The sequence below is a fragment of the Engystomops pustulosus genome, chromosome 2 (genome assembly GCF_040894005.1).
Source record: "Engystomops pustulosus chromosome 2, aEngPut4.maternal, whole genome shotgun sequence".
Taxonomy (NCBI): domain Eukaryota; kingdom Metazoa; phylum Chordata; class Amphibia; order Anura; family Leptodactylidae; genus Engystomops; species Engystomops pustulosus.
The window spans coordinates 253,717,810-253,737,408 of record NC_092412.1 but is presented as its reverse complement, the minus strand read 5'-3'; the positions used below and the strand labels follow the sequence as shown (position 1 = coordinate 253,737,408).

Below are 19,599 nucleotides of genomic sequence, written 5' to 3'. Positions count from 1 at the left end.
GGTGTTTGATGGCTCAGGAGCTGGCACTCACTGGGCCTGGGTTATCAGCATCTCGGTACCTGGTGCAGGTGCTGCTGGCGCTCGGATGTGTCTCACCGGACTCTGATGTGACCTGGTGACCTCTATCCGTGGGGTACATCATGGGGCACCGGTGGCCCCCTGACACAGCGCTCAGTGCAGCCCGGGTGCCCCAATGGAAGGGGGAGCAGCTGTTTGTATTTGGTGCAGTTCCCAGGAGAGTGCGGAGCGTCACCATTTCGGGGCACAGATGCCTTCATTTTAACTTTCTAAATTCTGTTACCACGAGCTCCTCCTCCTCCTTCCCTGAAACACGCGGGAGAAGCCGAGTATAAGACGCCGGCCAGAGAGAAGGAGGCGCAGAGTATGTCAGGGATCGGAACAACATCTGCCGTGTGCACAATAGAGATCAGACACAATTATCATCACTCCCATCATCTCCTCTGTATACAGCCCCATGTAATATCATCACTCCCATCATCTCCTCTGTATACAGTCCCATGTAATATCATCACTCCCATCATCTCCTCCTGTATACAGTCCCATGTAATATCATCACTCCCATCATCTCCTCCTGTACACAGCCCCATGTAATATCATCACTCCCATCATCTCCTCTGTATACAGCCCCATGTAATATCATCACTCCCATCATCTCCTCCTGTGTACAGTCCCATGTAATATCATCACTCCCATCATCTCCTCTGTATACAGTCCCATGTAATATCATCACTCCCATCATCTCCTCCTGTATACAGTCCCATGTAATATCATCACTCCCATCATCCCCTCCTGTATACAGTCCCATGTAATATCATCACTCCCATCATCTCCTCCTGTACACAGCCCCATGTAATATCATCACTCCCATCATCTCCTCCTGTATACAGCCCCATGTAATATCATCACTCCCATCATCTCCTCTGTATACAGCCCCATGTAATATCATCACTCCCATCATCTCCTCTGTATACAGTCCCATGTAATATCATCACTCCCATCATCTCCTCTGTATACAGTCCCATGTAATATCATCACTCCCATCATCTCCTCTGTATACAGCCCCATGTAATATCATCACTCCCATCATCTCCTCCTGTATACAGCCCCATGTGATATCATCACTCCCATCATCTCCTCCTGTATACAGCCCCATGTAATATAATCACTCCCATCATCTCCTCTGTATACAGCCCCATGTGATATCATCACTCCCATCATCTCCTCTGTACACAGCCCCATGTAATATCATCACTCCCATCATCTCCTCCTGTATACAGCCCCATGTAATATCATCACTCCCATCATCTCCTCTGTATACAGCCCCATGTAATATCATCACTCCCATCATCTCCTCTGTATACAGTCCCATGTAATATCATCACTCCCATCATCTCCTCTGTATACAGTCCCATGTAATATCATCACTCCCATCATCTCCTTCTGTATACAGTCCCATGTAATATCATCACTCCCATCATCTCCTCTTGTATACAGCCCCATGTAATATCATCACTCCCATCATCTCCTCTGTATACAGTCCCATGTAATATCATCACTCCCATCATCTCCTCCTGTATACAGTCCCATGTAATATCATCACTCCCATCATCTCCTCCTGTATACAGCCCCATGTAATATCATCACTCCCATCATCTCCTCTGTATACAGCCCCATGTAATATCATCACTCCCATCATCTCCTCTGTATACAGTCCCATGTAATATCATCACTCCCATCATCTCCTCTGTATACAGCCCCATGTAATATCATCACTCCCATCATCTCCTCCTGTATACAGCCCCATGTGATATCATCACTCCCATCATCTCCTCCTGTATACAGCCCCATGTAATATAATCACTCCCATCATCTCCTCTGTATACAGCCCCATGTGATATCATCACTCCCATCATCTCCTCTGTACACAGCCCCATGTAATATCATCACTCCCATCATCTCCTCCTGTATACAGCCCCATGTAATATAATCACTCCCATCATCTCCTCTGTATACAGCCCCATGTAATATCATCACTCCCATCATCTCCTCCTGTATACAGTCCCATGTAATATCATCACTCCCATCATCTCCTCCTGTGTACAGTCCCATGTAATATCATCACTCCCATCATCTTCTCTGTATACAGTCCCATGTAATATCATCACTCCCATCATCTCCTCCTGTATACAGTCCCATGTAATATCATCACTCCCATCATCTCCTCTGTATACAGTCCCATGTAATATCATCACTCCCATCATCTCCTCTGTATACAGCCCCATGTAATATCATCACTCCCATCATCTCCTCCTGTATACAGCCCCATGTGATATCATCACTCCCATCATCTCCTCCTGTATACAGTCCCATGTAATATCATCACTCCCATCATCTCCTCCTGTATACAGTCCCATGTAATATCATCACTCCCATCATCTCCTCTGTATACAGTCCCATGTAATATCATCACTCCCATCATCTCCTCTGTATACAGCCCCATGTAATATAATCACTCCCATCATCTCCTCTGTATACAGCCCCATGTGATATCATCACTCCCATCATCTCCTCTGTACACAGCCCCATGTAATATCATCACTCCCATCATCTCCTCCTGTATACAGCCCCATGTAATATAATCACTCCCATCATCTCCTCTGTATACAGCCCCATGTAATATCATCACTCCCATCATCTCCTCCTGTATACAGTCCCATGTAATATCATCACTCCCATCATCTCCTCCTGTGTACAGTCCCATGTAATATCATCACTCCCATCATCTTCTCTGTATACAGTCCCATGTAATATCATCACTCCCATCATCTCCTCCTGTGTACAGTCCCATGTAATATCATCACTCCCATCATCTCCTCCTGTGTACAGTCCCATGTAATATCATCACTCCCATCATCTCCTCTGTATACAGCCCCATGTTATATCATCACTCCCATCATCTCCTCCTGTATACAGTCCCATGTAATATCATCACTCCCATCATCTCCTCCTGTATACTGTCCCATGTAATATCATCACTCCCATCATCTCCTCTGTATACAGCCCCATGTAATATCATCACTCCCATCATCTCCTCTGTATACAGCCCAATGAAATATCATCACTCCCATCATCTCCTCTGTATACAGTCCCATGTAATATCATCACTCCCATCATCTCCTCCTGTACACAGCCCCATGTAATATCATCACTCCCATCATCTCCTCTGTATACAGTCCCATGTAATATCATCACTCCCATCATCTCCTCCTGTACACAGCCCCATGTAATATTATCACTCCCATCATCTCCTCTGTATACAGTCCCATGTAATATCATCACCCCCATCATCTCCTCTGTATACAGTCCCATGTAATATCATCACTCCCATCATCTCCTCCTGTATACAGCCCCATGTAATATCATCACTCCCATCATCTCCTCTGTATACAGTCCCATGTAATATCATCACTCCCATCATCTCCTCCTGTATACAGCCCCATGTAATATCATCACTCCCATCATCTCCTCTGTATACAGCCCCATGTAATATCATCACTCCCATCATCTCCTCTGTATACAGCCCCATGTAATATCATCACTCCCATCATCTCCTCTGTATACAGCCTCATGTAATATCATCACTCCCATCATCTCCTCTGTATACAGCCCCATGTAATATCATCACTCCCATCATCTCCTCTGTATACAGCCCCATATAATATCATCACTCCCATTATCTCCTCTGTATACAGTCCCATGTAATATCATCACTCCCATCATCTCCTCTGTATACAGCCCCATGTAATATCATCACTCCCATCATCTCCTCTCTCTCTCTCTGCTGAGGTTGTTGCCCGGGGAGGCTCCGCCCCTTCCTGTGACGCCACGCATCCCAGGATCAGGGGGAGGGGTCAGTGTGTGGCGGGTCCAGGACTGGGTGACTACAGAGGTAAGTGATAGGATTATACTCACCTACCGCTGCGGGATCTTCCTGTGTGTATAAACCCTGGAGGTTCTGCTCCTTGTGATGTGACGCCCTGTCCCCGGGGCCGGGCAGCCCTGTGCTGCTCATGTATCAGCTGCCCTTTCTAAAGATGGCGGCTGCGGCTTCACCTGCCCTCAGCCAATCACATGACGTGTTACAGGGGCGGCTCCTAGACTGTCACCCATGTGAGGGGCATACACCCCCCCGGTATGTGGAGGCGATACTGGTGCACAATGATGTAGTCACATCCTCAGGGGCGGCAGTGAAAAGCTTTTCCAGTATATTGTGCGTCTTACAAGCGCGTTGTCCCTTTGTCGTAACGAGAAAATAAACGTTTCTGCTATTAGTTCAGCTTCTGCAGTTGATCTTAAGCCGAATTCAGACGAATGTCTTTCAGCTGGGCCGTAACGCCAGACGAATGTCCGGGTGACTCCTCCCCTTTCCATAGAAATGCATAAAAACGGACGTTCACACGAGGTTAACGTAGGACTTGTCTTTTCCCGTGTACGGAGTGGTCTGGTCATTGCCGTCTATGGCAAATGTACATACGTCCCCCATACGGTCGTGTGAATTCGGCCTTTAAAGAGAGACTCCATTAATTTATTGTATGCAATTTTTCTGTCGCAGTATACGCCGTATGTGCGCCATTGTATATACTGTATATATGATTGTAAACTGCTCATTCAATAAAGCCTATGTTGTAATGACGAGGGGGTGCCGCAACATGAGCGACACTCCCTACCGCCCGCAACATGAGCGACGCTCCCTACTGCCCGCAACATGAGCGACGCTCCCTACCACCCCATGTGCCCCCAGACTCCTCTCCCCCTGGTTTGGGGGATCCTTTTGCTCAGGGTCTGTTGAAAGTCCTGGTGAGGGTATGCACAGTGCTGGGGCTATCCTGGATGTCTGGAAATGGTGTAATGGGCGCCATTTCCCGCCTCGGAGGTCACCGCCGGCCGCATCCGTTTTTATATTTTGATAAATCGGGCATTTTGGAACGCGGCGATACCTAATGTGTTTGTGGTTTTTACTGTTTATTATATTTTATATCAGTTCTAGGGAAAGGGGGGGGTGATTAGAATTTTTAATATTTTATTAATTTTTATACATTTTTTAAAACTTTTTTTTACATTTTTTTTTCACTATTTCTTAGACCCTCTAGGGTACTTTAACCCTAGTGGTCCGATCGTTCCTACCATACACTGCCATACAATCCTATGATCATTACATATGACTCATTGTAACGAATCTTCAGAAACCATGCAGCCTCGGGTCTGGTGAAGACCCGAGCCTGTCATGGCAACCGATTGACGCCCCCTGATGACGTTCGGGGGGGGGGGGGGGGACGATCTCAAGAAAGATGGCGGCGCCCATGTTTTAAGTACCGCCGGCGTCCTTGTCGGCGGCATACAAGAGTTTGACACCCACGATCGGTGACAAGCACCGACCGCGGGTGTTAGCAATGGGTTTTTGCTGCGATATGCAGCAGAGCCCATCTCTGTATGAAGAGGGCTCAGCCCGTGTAGGGGTTAAGTAAAAAATCAGCAACTTCTTTTGCTACAAATGAACACAGATGGAGTTGTCAGGGTGGTCCTCCAGGGGGACCGGTCAGTATTTTGGAGAGGAGCCAAATGTAATGGAAGGATGAGCTCGGTAGCTCGGCCCTCATCGGGGGTGTAATAGGATTTTGCAATGTTCTTCTGAATCTGGTTTTGCCTTCAATCTTCTATACTTTCTTGTAGGTTCTTTAGCTACATTTTCCTTGGGAAGACGATGGTCCATTCCATCCGGAATCCACCAATAATGGACAAGGATAGAGACCACATGGCTGCCCGGATCCTAGACCTCGCCCTAGAGATCATCTCCTTGATCACCGGAGAGGTGAGGGTCTCCCAGGACATCAGTCTTCTCTCTTATCCTCAGGATCTAGTAGTGATCAGTGTCTCCCCATACACAGGATTACACAGTAGTGAAGAAGTCGTCTGGTGAGTGTGTGACCCCCCGTGTGTCAGGAGGATGGACCCCGAGCCCCATCACCGAGCCTCCACCTCATTCACTGATACATGAGCAGAAGATCCTAGAACTTACCTCCAGGATCACTGAGCTGCTGAGCGGAGAGGTGAGCGCTGCCGGGAATGCTGGGACATTATATAATAACACAAGGGAGGGGTCCGGGTGATGACTGTGTCATTGTGGGTGTCAGGTTCCTATAAGGTGTCAGGACGTCACTGTCTATTTCTCCATGGAGGAGTGGGAGTATATAGAAGGACACAAGGACCAGTACAAGGACATCATGATGGAGGACCACCAGCCCCTCACATCACCAGGTAAAAGGAGACCTCTCATGATACCAAGGTCTGAGGGTCACCTAGATCCACCCATCATCCGGTCATCACCTATAGACAATGTACTCAGACCCTGTGTATTCCCTATAGATGGATCCAGTAGAGTAGATCCACCAGAGAGATGTCCCCGTCCTCCATATTCCCAGCATTGTCCAGAGGAATTGAAGATTGTCCTAGTGGATCACGAGGTCGGTGAAAATCTTCTTCTGAGATCTGTAATTAACCTTCTGAGGAGGAGGAGGATGTGATGCGGATGTTGGTTGTGAGACGTCATGTAATGGGATGTGATACATTGTTCATGTTCTTATCTTCTTTGATACTTGCAGGAAGGTTCTGGTGAAGTCCCCCGTGGCCTCGGAAAAACCACATTGGTGTCAGCGGATGGTAAGAACCTTTCATGCATCTTGAGTTGGACCATGTGGATCATATCAATAAGGCAGCAGGACGCTCATAATGTCTGTCCAACATCTCTACTACTACCAACCAGTCCTCCAGCTCTGCTGCTCACTTGTTAAAGGGATATTCTCGTCTGGGCACTCACATTCAGTGTCATTAATCTGCCATACATAAACATATCTTCAATTAGATATTACTAAAAAAAAAATTTACCTGTTTCTCATAAATGTAGTCATATGAGTAGAAACAAGACTTTCCTTGGATACGACCACCTCTGCTGGAGGGATTGTACAAAGAAACAAAAAGTTTTTGTATATAAAATGTCCGGGAGTTACTGCATGTCCCACAGCCGTCCTAATAATCGCTGAAGCCAAGTGGCCGGACAGGACTCAATAGCGCATGTTTGGCCACCGCTGCCAGAGTGCAAGGGTGGTCGTATCCAAGGAAGCGGATCTTGTTTCTGAGGGACCATATGACTACATTTATGAGAAATTATTATTTTTAATAACATCCAATTGAAGAAATGTTTACATATAGAAAATTAATTAAATGTGAATGCCCAGATGGGAATACTCCTTTAACCCCTTCCCGACGCGCGCCGTACTAGTACGGCGCGCGCCGGGTCCCGGTGCATGGAGAGGGCTCGCGGGCCGAGCCCTCTCCATAGCCGGTAAGTCTTTGCTGCATATTGTTTTCTCCGCGATCGCCGCCGGCAATGCTGCCGGCAGCTTCAAAGAGATGGCGCCGCCATCTTGTCGTGGATCGCTGCTCCCCGATGACGTCACGGGGAGCGGCAATCCGTCGCCATGGTAACCTCGGGTGTTCCGAACACCCGAGGCTACTTCGTTTTAACCCATGCATTACAATGTGCTAATTGCACATTGTAATGCATGGGGAGTAAAATCCACATATACTGCCATACTGTAGTATGGCAGTATATGATAGGATCGATCAGACTACCTAGGGTTAGAGTACCCTAGGGAGTCTGAAAAATAGTAAAAGTAAAAATAAAAAAAAGTTTAAAAAAAAATAATTATAATAAAAAAACCTAAAAATTCAAATCACCCCCCTTTCCCTAGAACTGATATAAAAATAAATAAACAGTAAAAATCATAAACACATTAGGTATCGACGTGTCCGAAAATGCCCGATCTATCAAAATATGATAATGTTTTTTCACTATGTTTAACCCCGTAACGGAAAATAGCGTCCAAAGTCGAAAGTGGCATTTTTTTGCTATTTTGAAAAATATAAAAAAATTAATAAAAAGTGATCAAAAGGTCGCACAGTCCCAAAAATTATAGCAATGAAAACGGTATCAAAATTCGCAAAAAATGACACTATCCACAGCTCCGTACACCAAAGTATGAAAAAGTTATTGGCCCCAGAAGATGGCAAAATAAAAAAAAAATATTTTGTACAGGAGGTTTTAATTTTTTTAAATGTATGAAAACATTATAAAACCTATACAAATTTGGTATCCACATGATCGTACCGACCCAAAGAATAAAGTAGACATGTCATTTGGGACACAGAGTGAAAGCTGTAAAATCCAAGCCCACAAGAAAACGTCACAAATGTGGTTTTTCACCATTTTCACTGCATTTGGAATTTTTTTCCCGCTTCCCAGTACACACCATAGAATATTAAATACCGTCACTATGAAGTGCAATTTGTTACGCAGAAAATAAGCCATAACAGAGCTCTTTATGTGGAAAAATAAAAAAGTTATAGATTTTTGAAGTTGGTGAGTGAAAAATGGAAGTGAAAAAACTAAAAAAGGCCAAGTCGTGAAGGGGTTAATATTCCCACCACCTCTGATGGCGACTCGCTATTACTATCATTACTCCTTCTTACTACAGGCGGTCCCCTACTTAAGGACACCCGACTTACAGACAACCCATAGTTACAGACGGACCCCTCTGCCCACTGTGACCTCTGGTGACCTCTCTGGATGTTACTATAGTCCCAGACTGCAATGATCAGCTGTAAGGTGTCTGTAATGAAGCTTTATTGATAATTCTTGGTCCAATTACACCAAAAATTTTGAAACTCCAATTGTCACTGGGGCAAAGGAAAAAAAATTGTCTAGAACTTCCATTATAAAATATACAGTTTCGACTTACATACAAATTCAACTTAAGAACAAACCTCCAGACCCTATCTTGTATGTAACCCGGGGACTGCCTGTATATCGTATACAAAGAAATGACCAGATATTAATTATTTTTTCCAGGTAACGTCCAGACTGGAGGCTTCAAAGAACATCTCCTCTCATCTCCAATGTGTGAAGGAGAAGTCAATCAATCCCAAATTGACAATAAAAGAGCTGAACAAGATCTGGGTAAAATCATTTCCTGTTCTGAATGTGGGAAACGTTTTAAAAATAATTCTTATCTTATTAAACACCAGAAAATCCACAGAGACGAAATGCCTTTCTCATGTCCAGAATGTGGGAAATCGTTTGGTAGGAAATTTCATCTTATTGAACATCAGAGAACTCACACAGGAGAGAAGCCCTTGTCATGTCCAGAATGTGGGAAAGGCTTTAATTACAAATCAAGTCTTATGGAGCATGTAAGAATCCACAAAGGGGAGAAGCCTTTTATGTGCTCAGAATGTGGGAAATGTTTTATTCAGAAATCAGATCTTATTAAACATCAGAGAATTCACACGGGGGAGAAGCCATTTCAATGTCCACAATGTGAGAAATGCTTTCGTCTGAAATCAAGTCTTGTTAAACATCAGGGAACCCACACGGGAGAGAAGCCATTTTCATGTCCTCAATGTGGGAAATGTTTTAAACATAAATCAAGGTTCATGGAACATCAGAGAATCCACACGAGAGAAAAACTGGTTTGTCTAGTATGCGGGAAGTGTTTTAGTTACAAATCAGGTCTTCTGGAGCATCTAAGAATTCACACGGGGGAGAAGCCTTACTCCTGCTCGGAATGTGGGAAGTGTTTTAGTATGAAATCAGATCTTCTCAAACATCAGAGAATTCACACGGGGGAGAAGCCGTTCTCGTGTACAGAATGCGAGAAATGTTTTCGCCTGAAATCAAGTCTCGCTAGACATCAGAGAACTCACACGGGAGAGAAGCCATTTTCATGTCTCGAATGTGGGAAATGTTTTACCCAGAAACCGAAGCTCAGAGAACATCAGAGAATCCACACAGGGGAGAAGCCAAACACGTGTGAGGAATGTGGAAAATGTTTTGCCCGGAAGTCAAATCTGGTTGTACATCTTAGAATTCACACGGGGGAGAAGCCATATTCCTGTCCAGTATGTGGGAAAGGTTTTAGCCAGAGATGGAATTTATTGGCACATCAAGAAACTCACACCAAGGAGAAGCCATTGTAATGGACATGACCGTGCACAGCTGCATCATAGGACATCTCTTAACAAGCCCCGGGGTCAGTTTCCAAATTTTTCTTGAACGGGTTCAAGGACCTTAGTGATAAGACATGTGATGGGTCACCTGCTGCTGATATCTCTCATGTCAGGACGGCAGGAGGAGGGATAACAGTGCAGGGGCTCTGCTTTCTCAGGGATCGGGTGAAGCGCTAATCTCCAGGACAGCGATCAGGAAGGTCGGACACTGCTGGATCCTCCCGACCTTCGAACCAAAAGACTTTCTCTTCTTAAAAAGTTTGTCTTCTATTCCACGAAATCTGTGACTGTCATTGCTGTAGCCAAATTCCATGGAGTGTGGAGTAAATCCGCTGTAATCCTAAATTCTCCTTTACAAGATTATGTCATGATTTTTCAGCTTTCGTCTTAGTTGGAGGCGACCGATTTCATTTTTTAAATTTTGCTTTGTCCCGAATCTAGTCGAACAACAATACAAATCCCATCTCATTAAAGTCCAATTCAAAGATCTTCCCCCTTTGTATTTGTATCATCATCTAACATTCTATAGCACAGGGGGAGGGGGGGGGGGCAAGTGCTCCTGCACAGTGTAACAGCCTGTGAAGTTACAGCACAGAAGGACTGGAGGAAGCATCATTTTGAAAGTTGATTTTAGTAAGCAGGAGGTCATGGATAACAAATCTAAGAAGATACAACACGATACAACTTTATTGATCCCAGGGCGAAATTAATTTGTCATGAGATACAGTAGGATATACATTTATTAAAGATTTGTTACAAGTTACACATATTTTGGGGGAGGGGGGGGAGTGACAGGGGACATACACACAAGTGGGGATAGTGGGAGAGTCGCGGTGCCGGCCCGGTTGGGTGTTTGATGGCTCAGGAGCTGACACTCACTGGGCCTGGGTTATCAGCATCTTGGTACCCGGTGCAGGTGCTGCTGGCGCTCGGATGTGTCTCATCGGACTCTGATGTGACCTGGTGACCTCTATCCGTGGGGAACATCTTGGGGCACCGGTGGCACCCTGACACAGCGCTCAGTGCAGCCCGGGTGCCCCAATGGAAGGGAGAGCAGCTCCAAAGAGCGAGCAAAACATCACTATCTCTGCGCACGGATGCCTTGTGGCTGGTCGGTTACAATGGATGAACCTGATGGAGATGGAGAACCTGACCTGTGCAGCGCGGGCCAGCGAGCGGCTCTCCCCACCTCCCTGACCCACAGAGACGGCCTCGCTTACTGTCATCCTGCACACACTACATAGAGCAACACGGAGCCGCCAGCTCCCCCAGCAAACACCGACCAGGACCCCCCAGCACAGGCACCGCACCGTCCTCTGGGTGCCAGCTCCTGCACCCTGCCTCCACTGATGTGGTCTCCGGCTCACAGTCACGGGGCCTGGATCTACAAGTAACTCATGAAGATTTTTTTTACAAAATTAAACTGATACAATATTTTGATTTTTTTTCCAAGTTGATAAATACATTTTTTAATTTTTCCTTTCTAATCTCTGTTACCACGAGCTCCTCCCTCCTCCTTCCCTGAAACACCCGCGGGAGAAGCCGAGTATAAGACGCCGGCCGGGTGCTGCCGATTTCACTCTCCCATTCACAACCATGCAGGACGCGGAGGAGAGAAGGATCAGACACAATTATCATCACTCCCATCATCTCCTCTATGTATAATCCCATGTAATATCATCACTCCCATCATCTCCTCCTGTATACAGTCCCATGTAATATAATCACTCCCATCATCTCCTCTGTATACAGCCCCATGCAATATCATCACTCCCATCATCTCCTCTGTATACAGCCCCATGTAATATCATGACTCCCATCATCTCCTCTGTATACAGCCCCATGTAGTATCATGACTCCCATCATCTCCTCCTGTATACAGTCCCATGTAGTATCATGACTCCCATCATCTCCTCCTGTATACAGCCCCATGTAATATCATCACTCCCATCATCTCCTCCTGTATACAGTCCCATGTAATATCATCACTCCCATCATCTCCTCCTGTATACAGCCCCATGTAATATCATCACTCCCATCATCTCCTCTGTATACAGTCGTGTAATATCATCACTCCCATCATCTCCTCCTGTATACAGTCCCATGTAATATCTTCACTCCCATCATCTCCTCCTGTATACAGCCCCATGTAATATCATCACTCCCATCATCTCCTCTGTATACAGTCCAGTGTAATATCATCACTCCCATCATCTCCTCTGTATACAGTCCAGTGTAATATCATCACTCCCATCATCTCCTCCTGTATACAGTCCCATGTAATATCATCACTCCCATCATCTCCTCTGTATACAGTTCCATGTAATATCATCACTCCCATCATCTCCTCTGTATACAGCCCCATGTAATATCACTCCCATCATCTCCTCTCTATACAGCCCCATGTAATATCATCACTCCCATCATCTCCTCTGTATACAGTCCATGTAATATCATCACTCCCATCATCTCCTCTGTTTACAGCCCAAAGTAATATCACTCCTATCATCTCCTCCTGTATACAGTCCCATGTAATATCATCACTCCCATCATCTCCTCCTGTATACAGTCCATGTAATATCATCACTCCCATCATCCCCTCCTGTATACAGTCCCATGTAATATCATCACTCCCATCATCTCCTCTGTATACAGCCCAAAGTAATATCACTCCTATCATCTCCTCCTGTATAGTTCCATGTAATATCATCACCCCCATCATCTCCTCTGTATACAGCCCCATGTAATATCATCACCCCCATCATCGTAATCCTCCTTCTCCTATTTGTCTACTGTTACTGAGGCTCCGCCTCTTCCGGTGACGTCACTCCTTTCAGTAGGGGGGAGGGTCTCCGGAGGGTCCTGTGCTGTACAGTAGATACTGCAGAGGTAAGTTAGAAGAGGAGGACACTATATAAATATATATACTTACTCTCCTTGCTGGATATAAGGTCCCTATGACGTCCCTTATGTTATGGGCACTTCTCTATTATTTACCCTTTTCAAAGATGGCCGCCACAGCCTCACCCAGAGCCAGGCACCTGGTTAGAGGGGGTTCATATCCCCCTCTACATGTGAATGCACAGACTAAGGACTGCAGACACCTCCTCGGTATATGGAGCCGATATACTGTGCCATATGTAGTATTTGCATTGATTTTATGTGTTCGCAGTGACGTCCTGAATTTTATTTCAGTGTAACCGGAGCGTTATCCTGCTGGAAGATGTGACCTCATTGATGTTCTCCAGAAGATCACTGCCCGGACCATCAGCTTCTTCCTATAGTGCCCCCTACTGACATCTCCTCTCCTGGTAAGTGACGCTTTGGACCACTCACCATATTTTCGCAGTGTGACTGAGGCAACACTCACTGTGGTCCGGGACCATCCTTGCCTCAGTGAAAGGATGTGACCTACAAGTCATGGTGGACAATCAGCAGCAGATCCATACAAAGCGACTGGTAGAAACCCACCAGGCTTAGCAGGTTGTAGGTTCTGGAAGACCAACAATGGTCCTGAAGGATGGATAGAAACCAACACCAACTGCCCATAAGAAACCACCGCCCGTAGGGGACCGATAGGTTCTGGAAACTCCTTGATCTCTTTGTTTTCTTTCAGGTTCTTCTGTACAGAATTATCACATCTAAAGGCAAACAATGGTCCTTCTTCTCAATGACGCACCAAGGATGGACAAGGACAGAGACCGCATGGCTGCCCGGATCCTAGACCTCGCCCTAGAGATCATCTCCTTGATCACCGGAGAGGTGAGGGTCTCCCAGGACATCAGTCTTCTCTCTTATCCTCAGGATCTAGTAGTGATCAGTGTCTCCCCATACACAGGATTACACAGTAGTGAAGAAGTCGTCTGGTGAGTGTGTGACCCCCCGTGTGTCAGGAGGATGGACCCAGAGCCCCATCACCGAGCCTCCACCTCATTCACTGATACATGAGCAGAAGATCCTAGAACTTACCTCCAGGATCACTGAGCTGCTGAGCGGAGAGGTGAGCGCTGCCGGGAATGCTGGGACATTGTACAATAACACAAGGGAGGGGTCCGGGTGATGACTGTGTCATTGTGGGTGTCAGGTTCCTATAAGGTGTCAGGACGTCACGTCTATTTCTCCATGGAGGAGTGGGAGTATATAGAAGGACACAAGGACCAGTACAAGGACATCATGATGGAGGACCACCAGCCCCTCACATCACCAGGTAAGAGGAGACCTTCCTGATTATAGAGGAGACACCAGGACTGATGGTCACCTACATTCACCCATCATCTGGTCATCACCTATAGACAATGTACTCAGTCTCTGCTTTTTCCCTGTAGATGAATCCAGCAGCGTAAATGCACCAGAGAGATGTCCCAGTCCTCCATATTCCCTGGATTGCTCGATAAAAGAGGAAACTGATCTACTGGACCATCAGGTAGATGAATCTGAGATTTATGTAAATCCTCTTACGGGTCGATGTAATGAAACTTCCTACAAAACATGATTTGCATGATCTTGATGTTGGTCGTGGCCATAAAAGATTGTGTCTTGTAAACCATGGACTATGTAAGAGCACAATGCCAGTCAGCTGCCTCTACAGCTCACACAATATTATCGTGTCATGATGCAAGTAGTCGTACGGGTAGCTCTTTGGCTCAGAAGGGGGAAGGAAAGAAGATTATTTTGACCTTCACCTGTAAATATGATGAACCAGGGTTCTTATTCTCATCCCTTGCAGGAAAGTTCTGGTGAAGTGGCGAGTGGACTCGAAGAACCCGTATCAGTGATAGTGGATGGTAAGGGCCGTTCAGAAATCTTGTATTTTTATGAAAAAAGGGTTAGATGTATATTTTGTATACATTTGGTGACCAAACAATGAGATACAAGAGAAATAGGTAGTGAATTGTACAAAAATGAAGTATTCCCAAAGAACCTAAGGAAGAAAGTCATCCTTCCGGCGATGCTCCCGCTCCTGTAGACTCAAGCCGCCATTGTATTACATAGATGGCCATTATCTGACACAGTCATATGTACCTTAAATAGTACTGATAAACTACAACCCATCCAGTAAAAAACAAGACACAAACCGCTCCGTTGTATTGTGCCTTAGTGGTAACACATTAAAAATTATGGGTTTTTTTTCTCATCTTGCCTCTCGAAATATATAAATAAAATTTAATTGTGGCAATAAAAAAAACTGCAGCTCATCCTTAAAAAAACAAGTTCTGAAGCAGCCGTAGTGATGAAAACAAGAGTAAAACATCTACCCATCAGGTATTAAGGACCTAGCAACATTTTTAGGCCAGAAATCCCCTTTAATCTATAAGTTAATCCATAAATTACAAATTCATTATAGAACCATTGTAAAACACAGCTACTACTACAAAAAACAAGCCGTAAAAAATCTTTTTTTTTTTTGCTTTATATATTAATATTAGATTTTTTAAGGAGAACAATGTTTCTTTTTCTAGATAAAAACATGGTGAACACTTCCCCTGAATGTCTCCTCTATTTATCTTCCTGTTATGAAGCTGAAAGTGATCAAGCACGGAGTGACCCAATTGGACAAAGCCTCGGGAAAAATTTTGAATGCCCCGAATGTAATAAAACTTTCACTAGGAGAGCGCATCTTATAGGACATCAGAGAATTCACACAGGAGAGAAGCCATTTGCCTGTTCAGAATGTGAGAAGTGTTTTACCGTAAAGTCGCATCTTGTGGAGCATTGGAGAATTCACACAGGAGAGAAGCCGTTTTCCTGCTCAGAATGTGGGAAGTGTTTTACGGTGAAGTCGCATCTTATCAAGCATCAGCGAATCCACACAGGGGAGAAGCCATTTTCATGTTTACGTTGCGGGAAATGTTTTACACAGAAAGCCGGCCTTGTAAAACACCAGAGAACTCACACGGGAGAGAAGCCATTTTTATGTTCCGAATGTGGAAAGTGTTTTACTAAGAAATCGACACTTTTCGACCATGTGAGAATTCACACGGGGGAGAAGCCCTTCTCATGTACTGTGTGTGGGAAAAGTTTTATCAAGAAATCGGTTCTTGTGGACCACCTGAGAACTCACACAGGAGAGAATCACATTGCATGTACAGAGTGTGGGAAATGTTTTAACCGCAAGTCAAGTCTTGTGGAACATCAGAGGAATCACACCGTGGAGAAGCCACACTTGTGTTCAGAATGTGGGAAATGTTTTGGTCAGAAATGGCATCTCCTGGCACATCAGAGAACTCACACGGGGGAGAAGCCTTATTCATGCACGGTGTGTGAGAAACATTTTAGGCAGAGAGCAAGTTTAGTAGCACATCAGAGAGTCCACACAGGGGAGAAGCCCTATTTGTGTACAGTGTGTGATAAATGTTTTAGGTAGAGAGCAAGTTTAGTAGCACATCAGAGAATTCACACAGGGGATAAGCCATAAGGTGCTGAGCTCCACTGAACTACTGCTGCTATCTGATGCCATAACTGCTATAACCAAGTTTCACCAGGATTTGGACTAAATGGGTTGTATTCAAAATGTTATATATTTAATTGTCCCTGTCTTTACAGGGTGGTACCACTAGGATCCCTGGCACCTAGAATCTCAGTTGGTTTTACTCTGAAAGAGAATCTCCTCTTTCATATGAATGGGATCCGGAGATATTCATGTTTAAAGTAACAATGTTCTGATTTTTACATAATAAACCACTCATCTCAGTCACTTTAACAGTTAGAACTTTGGTTCCCTGGAGCCTAAAAACACAATCCTAGATTCATATGAAAGAGGAGATTCTTGGTGCCAGGGATCCACAGTTATAGCCCTCTATAGTGACCCCCCCCCCCAGCTTCTTAGGGAAGGGTGTGCACTTAAGAAGCTACTCACAGATAAAGTAAATATTGATGTTATCTATAGTTACATTTTTAAAAAGCTCTAAAATCAACGAATGTTCTTATAATTAACCATTTGCTATCCAGAACAATCAGAGAGAATGCATTTGTTATATGTTGAGCGATTATTTTATGAAATGGAAGGAGAGGATGAACATTTAATTCTCTTCACCTAATGTGGCTCTATATTAACACTATGGCCCAGAACCTATCCAAAAAGCTAAATGTAAAAATATAGGGTTCTTATTCAAATTCTTATGAATAGCAGAAGTTTTCGTTATTAGCTCTTAAAACAATGGTGCACGTTACACCCATCTAAAGGTGACCTTTGTTATCTCATCAGCTTGAGCTTTGTTTATTCCTGGTCATGTGATGTGACACAGGTGCATGGCTCATTATATTCCTGGTCATGTGAGGTCACACAGGTGCACGGCTCCTTATATCCCTGATCATGTGATGTCACACAGGTGCGCGGCTCGTTATATCCCTGGTCATGTGATGTCACTCAGGGCACGGCTCATTATATCCCTGATCATGTGATGTCACACAGGTGCACGGCTCGTTATATACCCGGTCATATGATGTCACACAGGTGCACTGCTCATTATATCCCTGGTCATGTGATGTCACACAGGTGCACTGCTCATTATATCCCTGGTCATGTGATGTCACACAGGTGCACAGCTCATTTTATATTCCTGGTCATGTGATGTCAGACAGGTGCACGGCTCGTTATATCCCTGGTCATGGGATGTCACACAGGTGCACGGCTCGTTATATCCCTGGTTGTGTGATGTCACACAGGTGTACGGCTCATTATATCCCTGGTTGTGTGATGTCACACAGGTGTACGGCTCGTTATATCCCTGGTCATGTGATGTCACACAGGTGCACGGCTCGTTATATCCCTGCTCAAGTGAGGTCACACAGGTGCATGGCTCGTTATATCCCCGGTCATGTGATGTCACACAGGTGCACGGCTCGTTATATTCCTGGTCATGTGAGGTCACACAGGTGAACGGCTCGTTATATTCCTGGTCATGTGATGTCACACAGGTGCACAGCTCGTTATATCCCTGATCATGTGATGTCACACAGGTGCAAGGCTCATTATATCCCTGGTCATGTGATGTCACACCAGTGCGCGGCTCATTATATCCCTGATCATGTGATGTCACACAGGTGCACGGCTCGTTATATCCCTGGTCATGTGATGTCACACAGGTGCACGGCTCATTTTATATTCCTGGTCATGTGATGTCACACAGGTGTACGGCTCGTTATATCCCTGGTCATGTGATGTCACACAGGTGCACGGCTCGTTATATCCCTGCTCAAGTGAGGTCACACAGGTGCATGGCTCGTTATATCCCCGGTCATGTGATGTCACACAGGTGCACGGCTCGTTATATTCCTGGTCATGTGAGGTCACACAGGTGCACGGCTCGTTATATTCCTGGTCATGTGAAGTCACACAGGTGCACGGCTCGTTATATCCCTGGTCATGTGATGTCACACAGGTGCACAGCTCATCATATACCTGGTCATGTGATGTCACACCAGTGCGCGGCTCATTATATCCCTGATCATGTGATGTCACACAGGTGCACGGCTCGTTATATCCCTGGTCATGTGATGTCACACAGGTGCACGATTCATTATATCCCTGGTCATGTGATGTCACACAGGTGCACTGCTCGTCATATCCCTGGTCATGTGATGTCACACAGGTGCACGGCTCATTATATCCCTGATCATGTGATGTCACACCGGTGCGCGGCTCATTATATCCCTGATCATGTGATGTCACACAGGTGCACGGCTCGTTATATCCCTGGTCATGTGATGTCACACAGATGCACGGCTCGTTATATTCCTGGTCATGTGAGGTCACACAGGTGCACAGCTCGTTATATCCCTGATCATGTGATGTCACACAGGTGCAAGGCTCATTATATCCCTGGTCATGTGATGTCACACCAGTGCGCGGCTCATTATATCCCTGGTCATGTGATGTCACACAGGTGCACGGCTCGTTATATCCCTGGTCATGTGATGTCACACAGGTGCACGATTCATTATATCCCTGGTCATGTGATGTCACACAGGTGCACGGCTCATTATATCCCTGGTCATGTGAGGTCACACAGGTGCACGGCTCATTATATACCTGGTCATGTGATGTCACACAGGTGCACGGCTCATTATATCCCTGGTCATGTGATGTCACACAGGTGCACGGCTCATTATATCCCTGATCATGTGATGTCACACAGGTGCACAGATTGTGTAGATGTGCACAAAACGCAATGTTACCTCATGTGACTGATGACCCAAAGCGGATCAATCATTTGGACCGCACAAGGAAAAACAACGCCGCTGATAACTGCTACGTGATAGTGTATGACATCTAAGTGACCGTCCCTCTTTCATCATACATATATAGTTTTAGTTTTTTTCATGTAAAAAAACCTAAAATTAAATTTAGTCATAAATAATATTTCTTCCCAGAAGTCACAAATCCATTTTGTCAACTGTAAAAGGTCCAAATACCTTTGATATGATCATGAAATGATCAGACTCTCCACCAGAGGG

The 19,599-nt window shown here is 45.2% G+C and overlaps 1 protein-coding gene across 1 annotated transcript in view; it reads left to right on the top strand.

Moving 5' to 3' along the window:
* LOC140117110 (uncharacterized) overlaps positions 1-17,422 on the top strand; it is a 50,945-nt gene extending 33,523 nt beyond the window's left edge. The window contains 14 exon segments of the mRNA XM_072133545.1: positions 4,049-4,213; positions 5,752-5,890; positions 5,967-6,128; positions 6,213-6,336; positions 6,445-6,542; positions 6,681-6,738; positions 8,987-10,109; positions 13,791-13,905; positions 13,982-14,143; positions 14,228-14,252; positions 14,255-14,350; positions 14,469-14,566; positions 14,870-14,927; positions 15,603-17,422. Coding sequence (XP_071989646.1) covers positions 4,049-4,213; positions 5,752-5,890; positions 5,967-6,128; positions 6,213-6,336; positions 6,445-6,542; positions 6,681-6,738; positions 8,987-10,109; positions 13,791-13,905; positions 13,982-14,143; positions 14,228-14,252; positions 14,255-14,350; positions 14,469-14,566; positions 14,870-14,927; positions 15,603-16,558 — 3,379 coding nt within the window. The 3' untranslated portion in view covers positions 16,559-17,422.
* Positions 17,423-19,599: the final 2,177 nt, after the last annotated feature.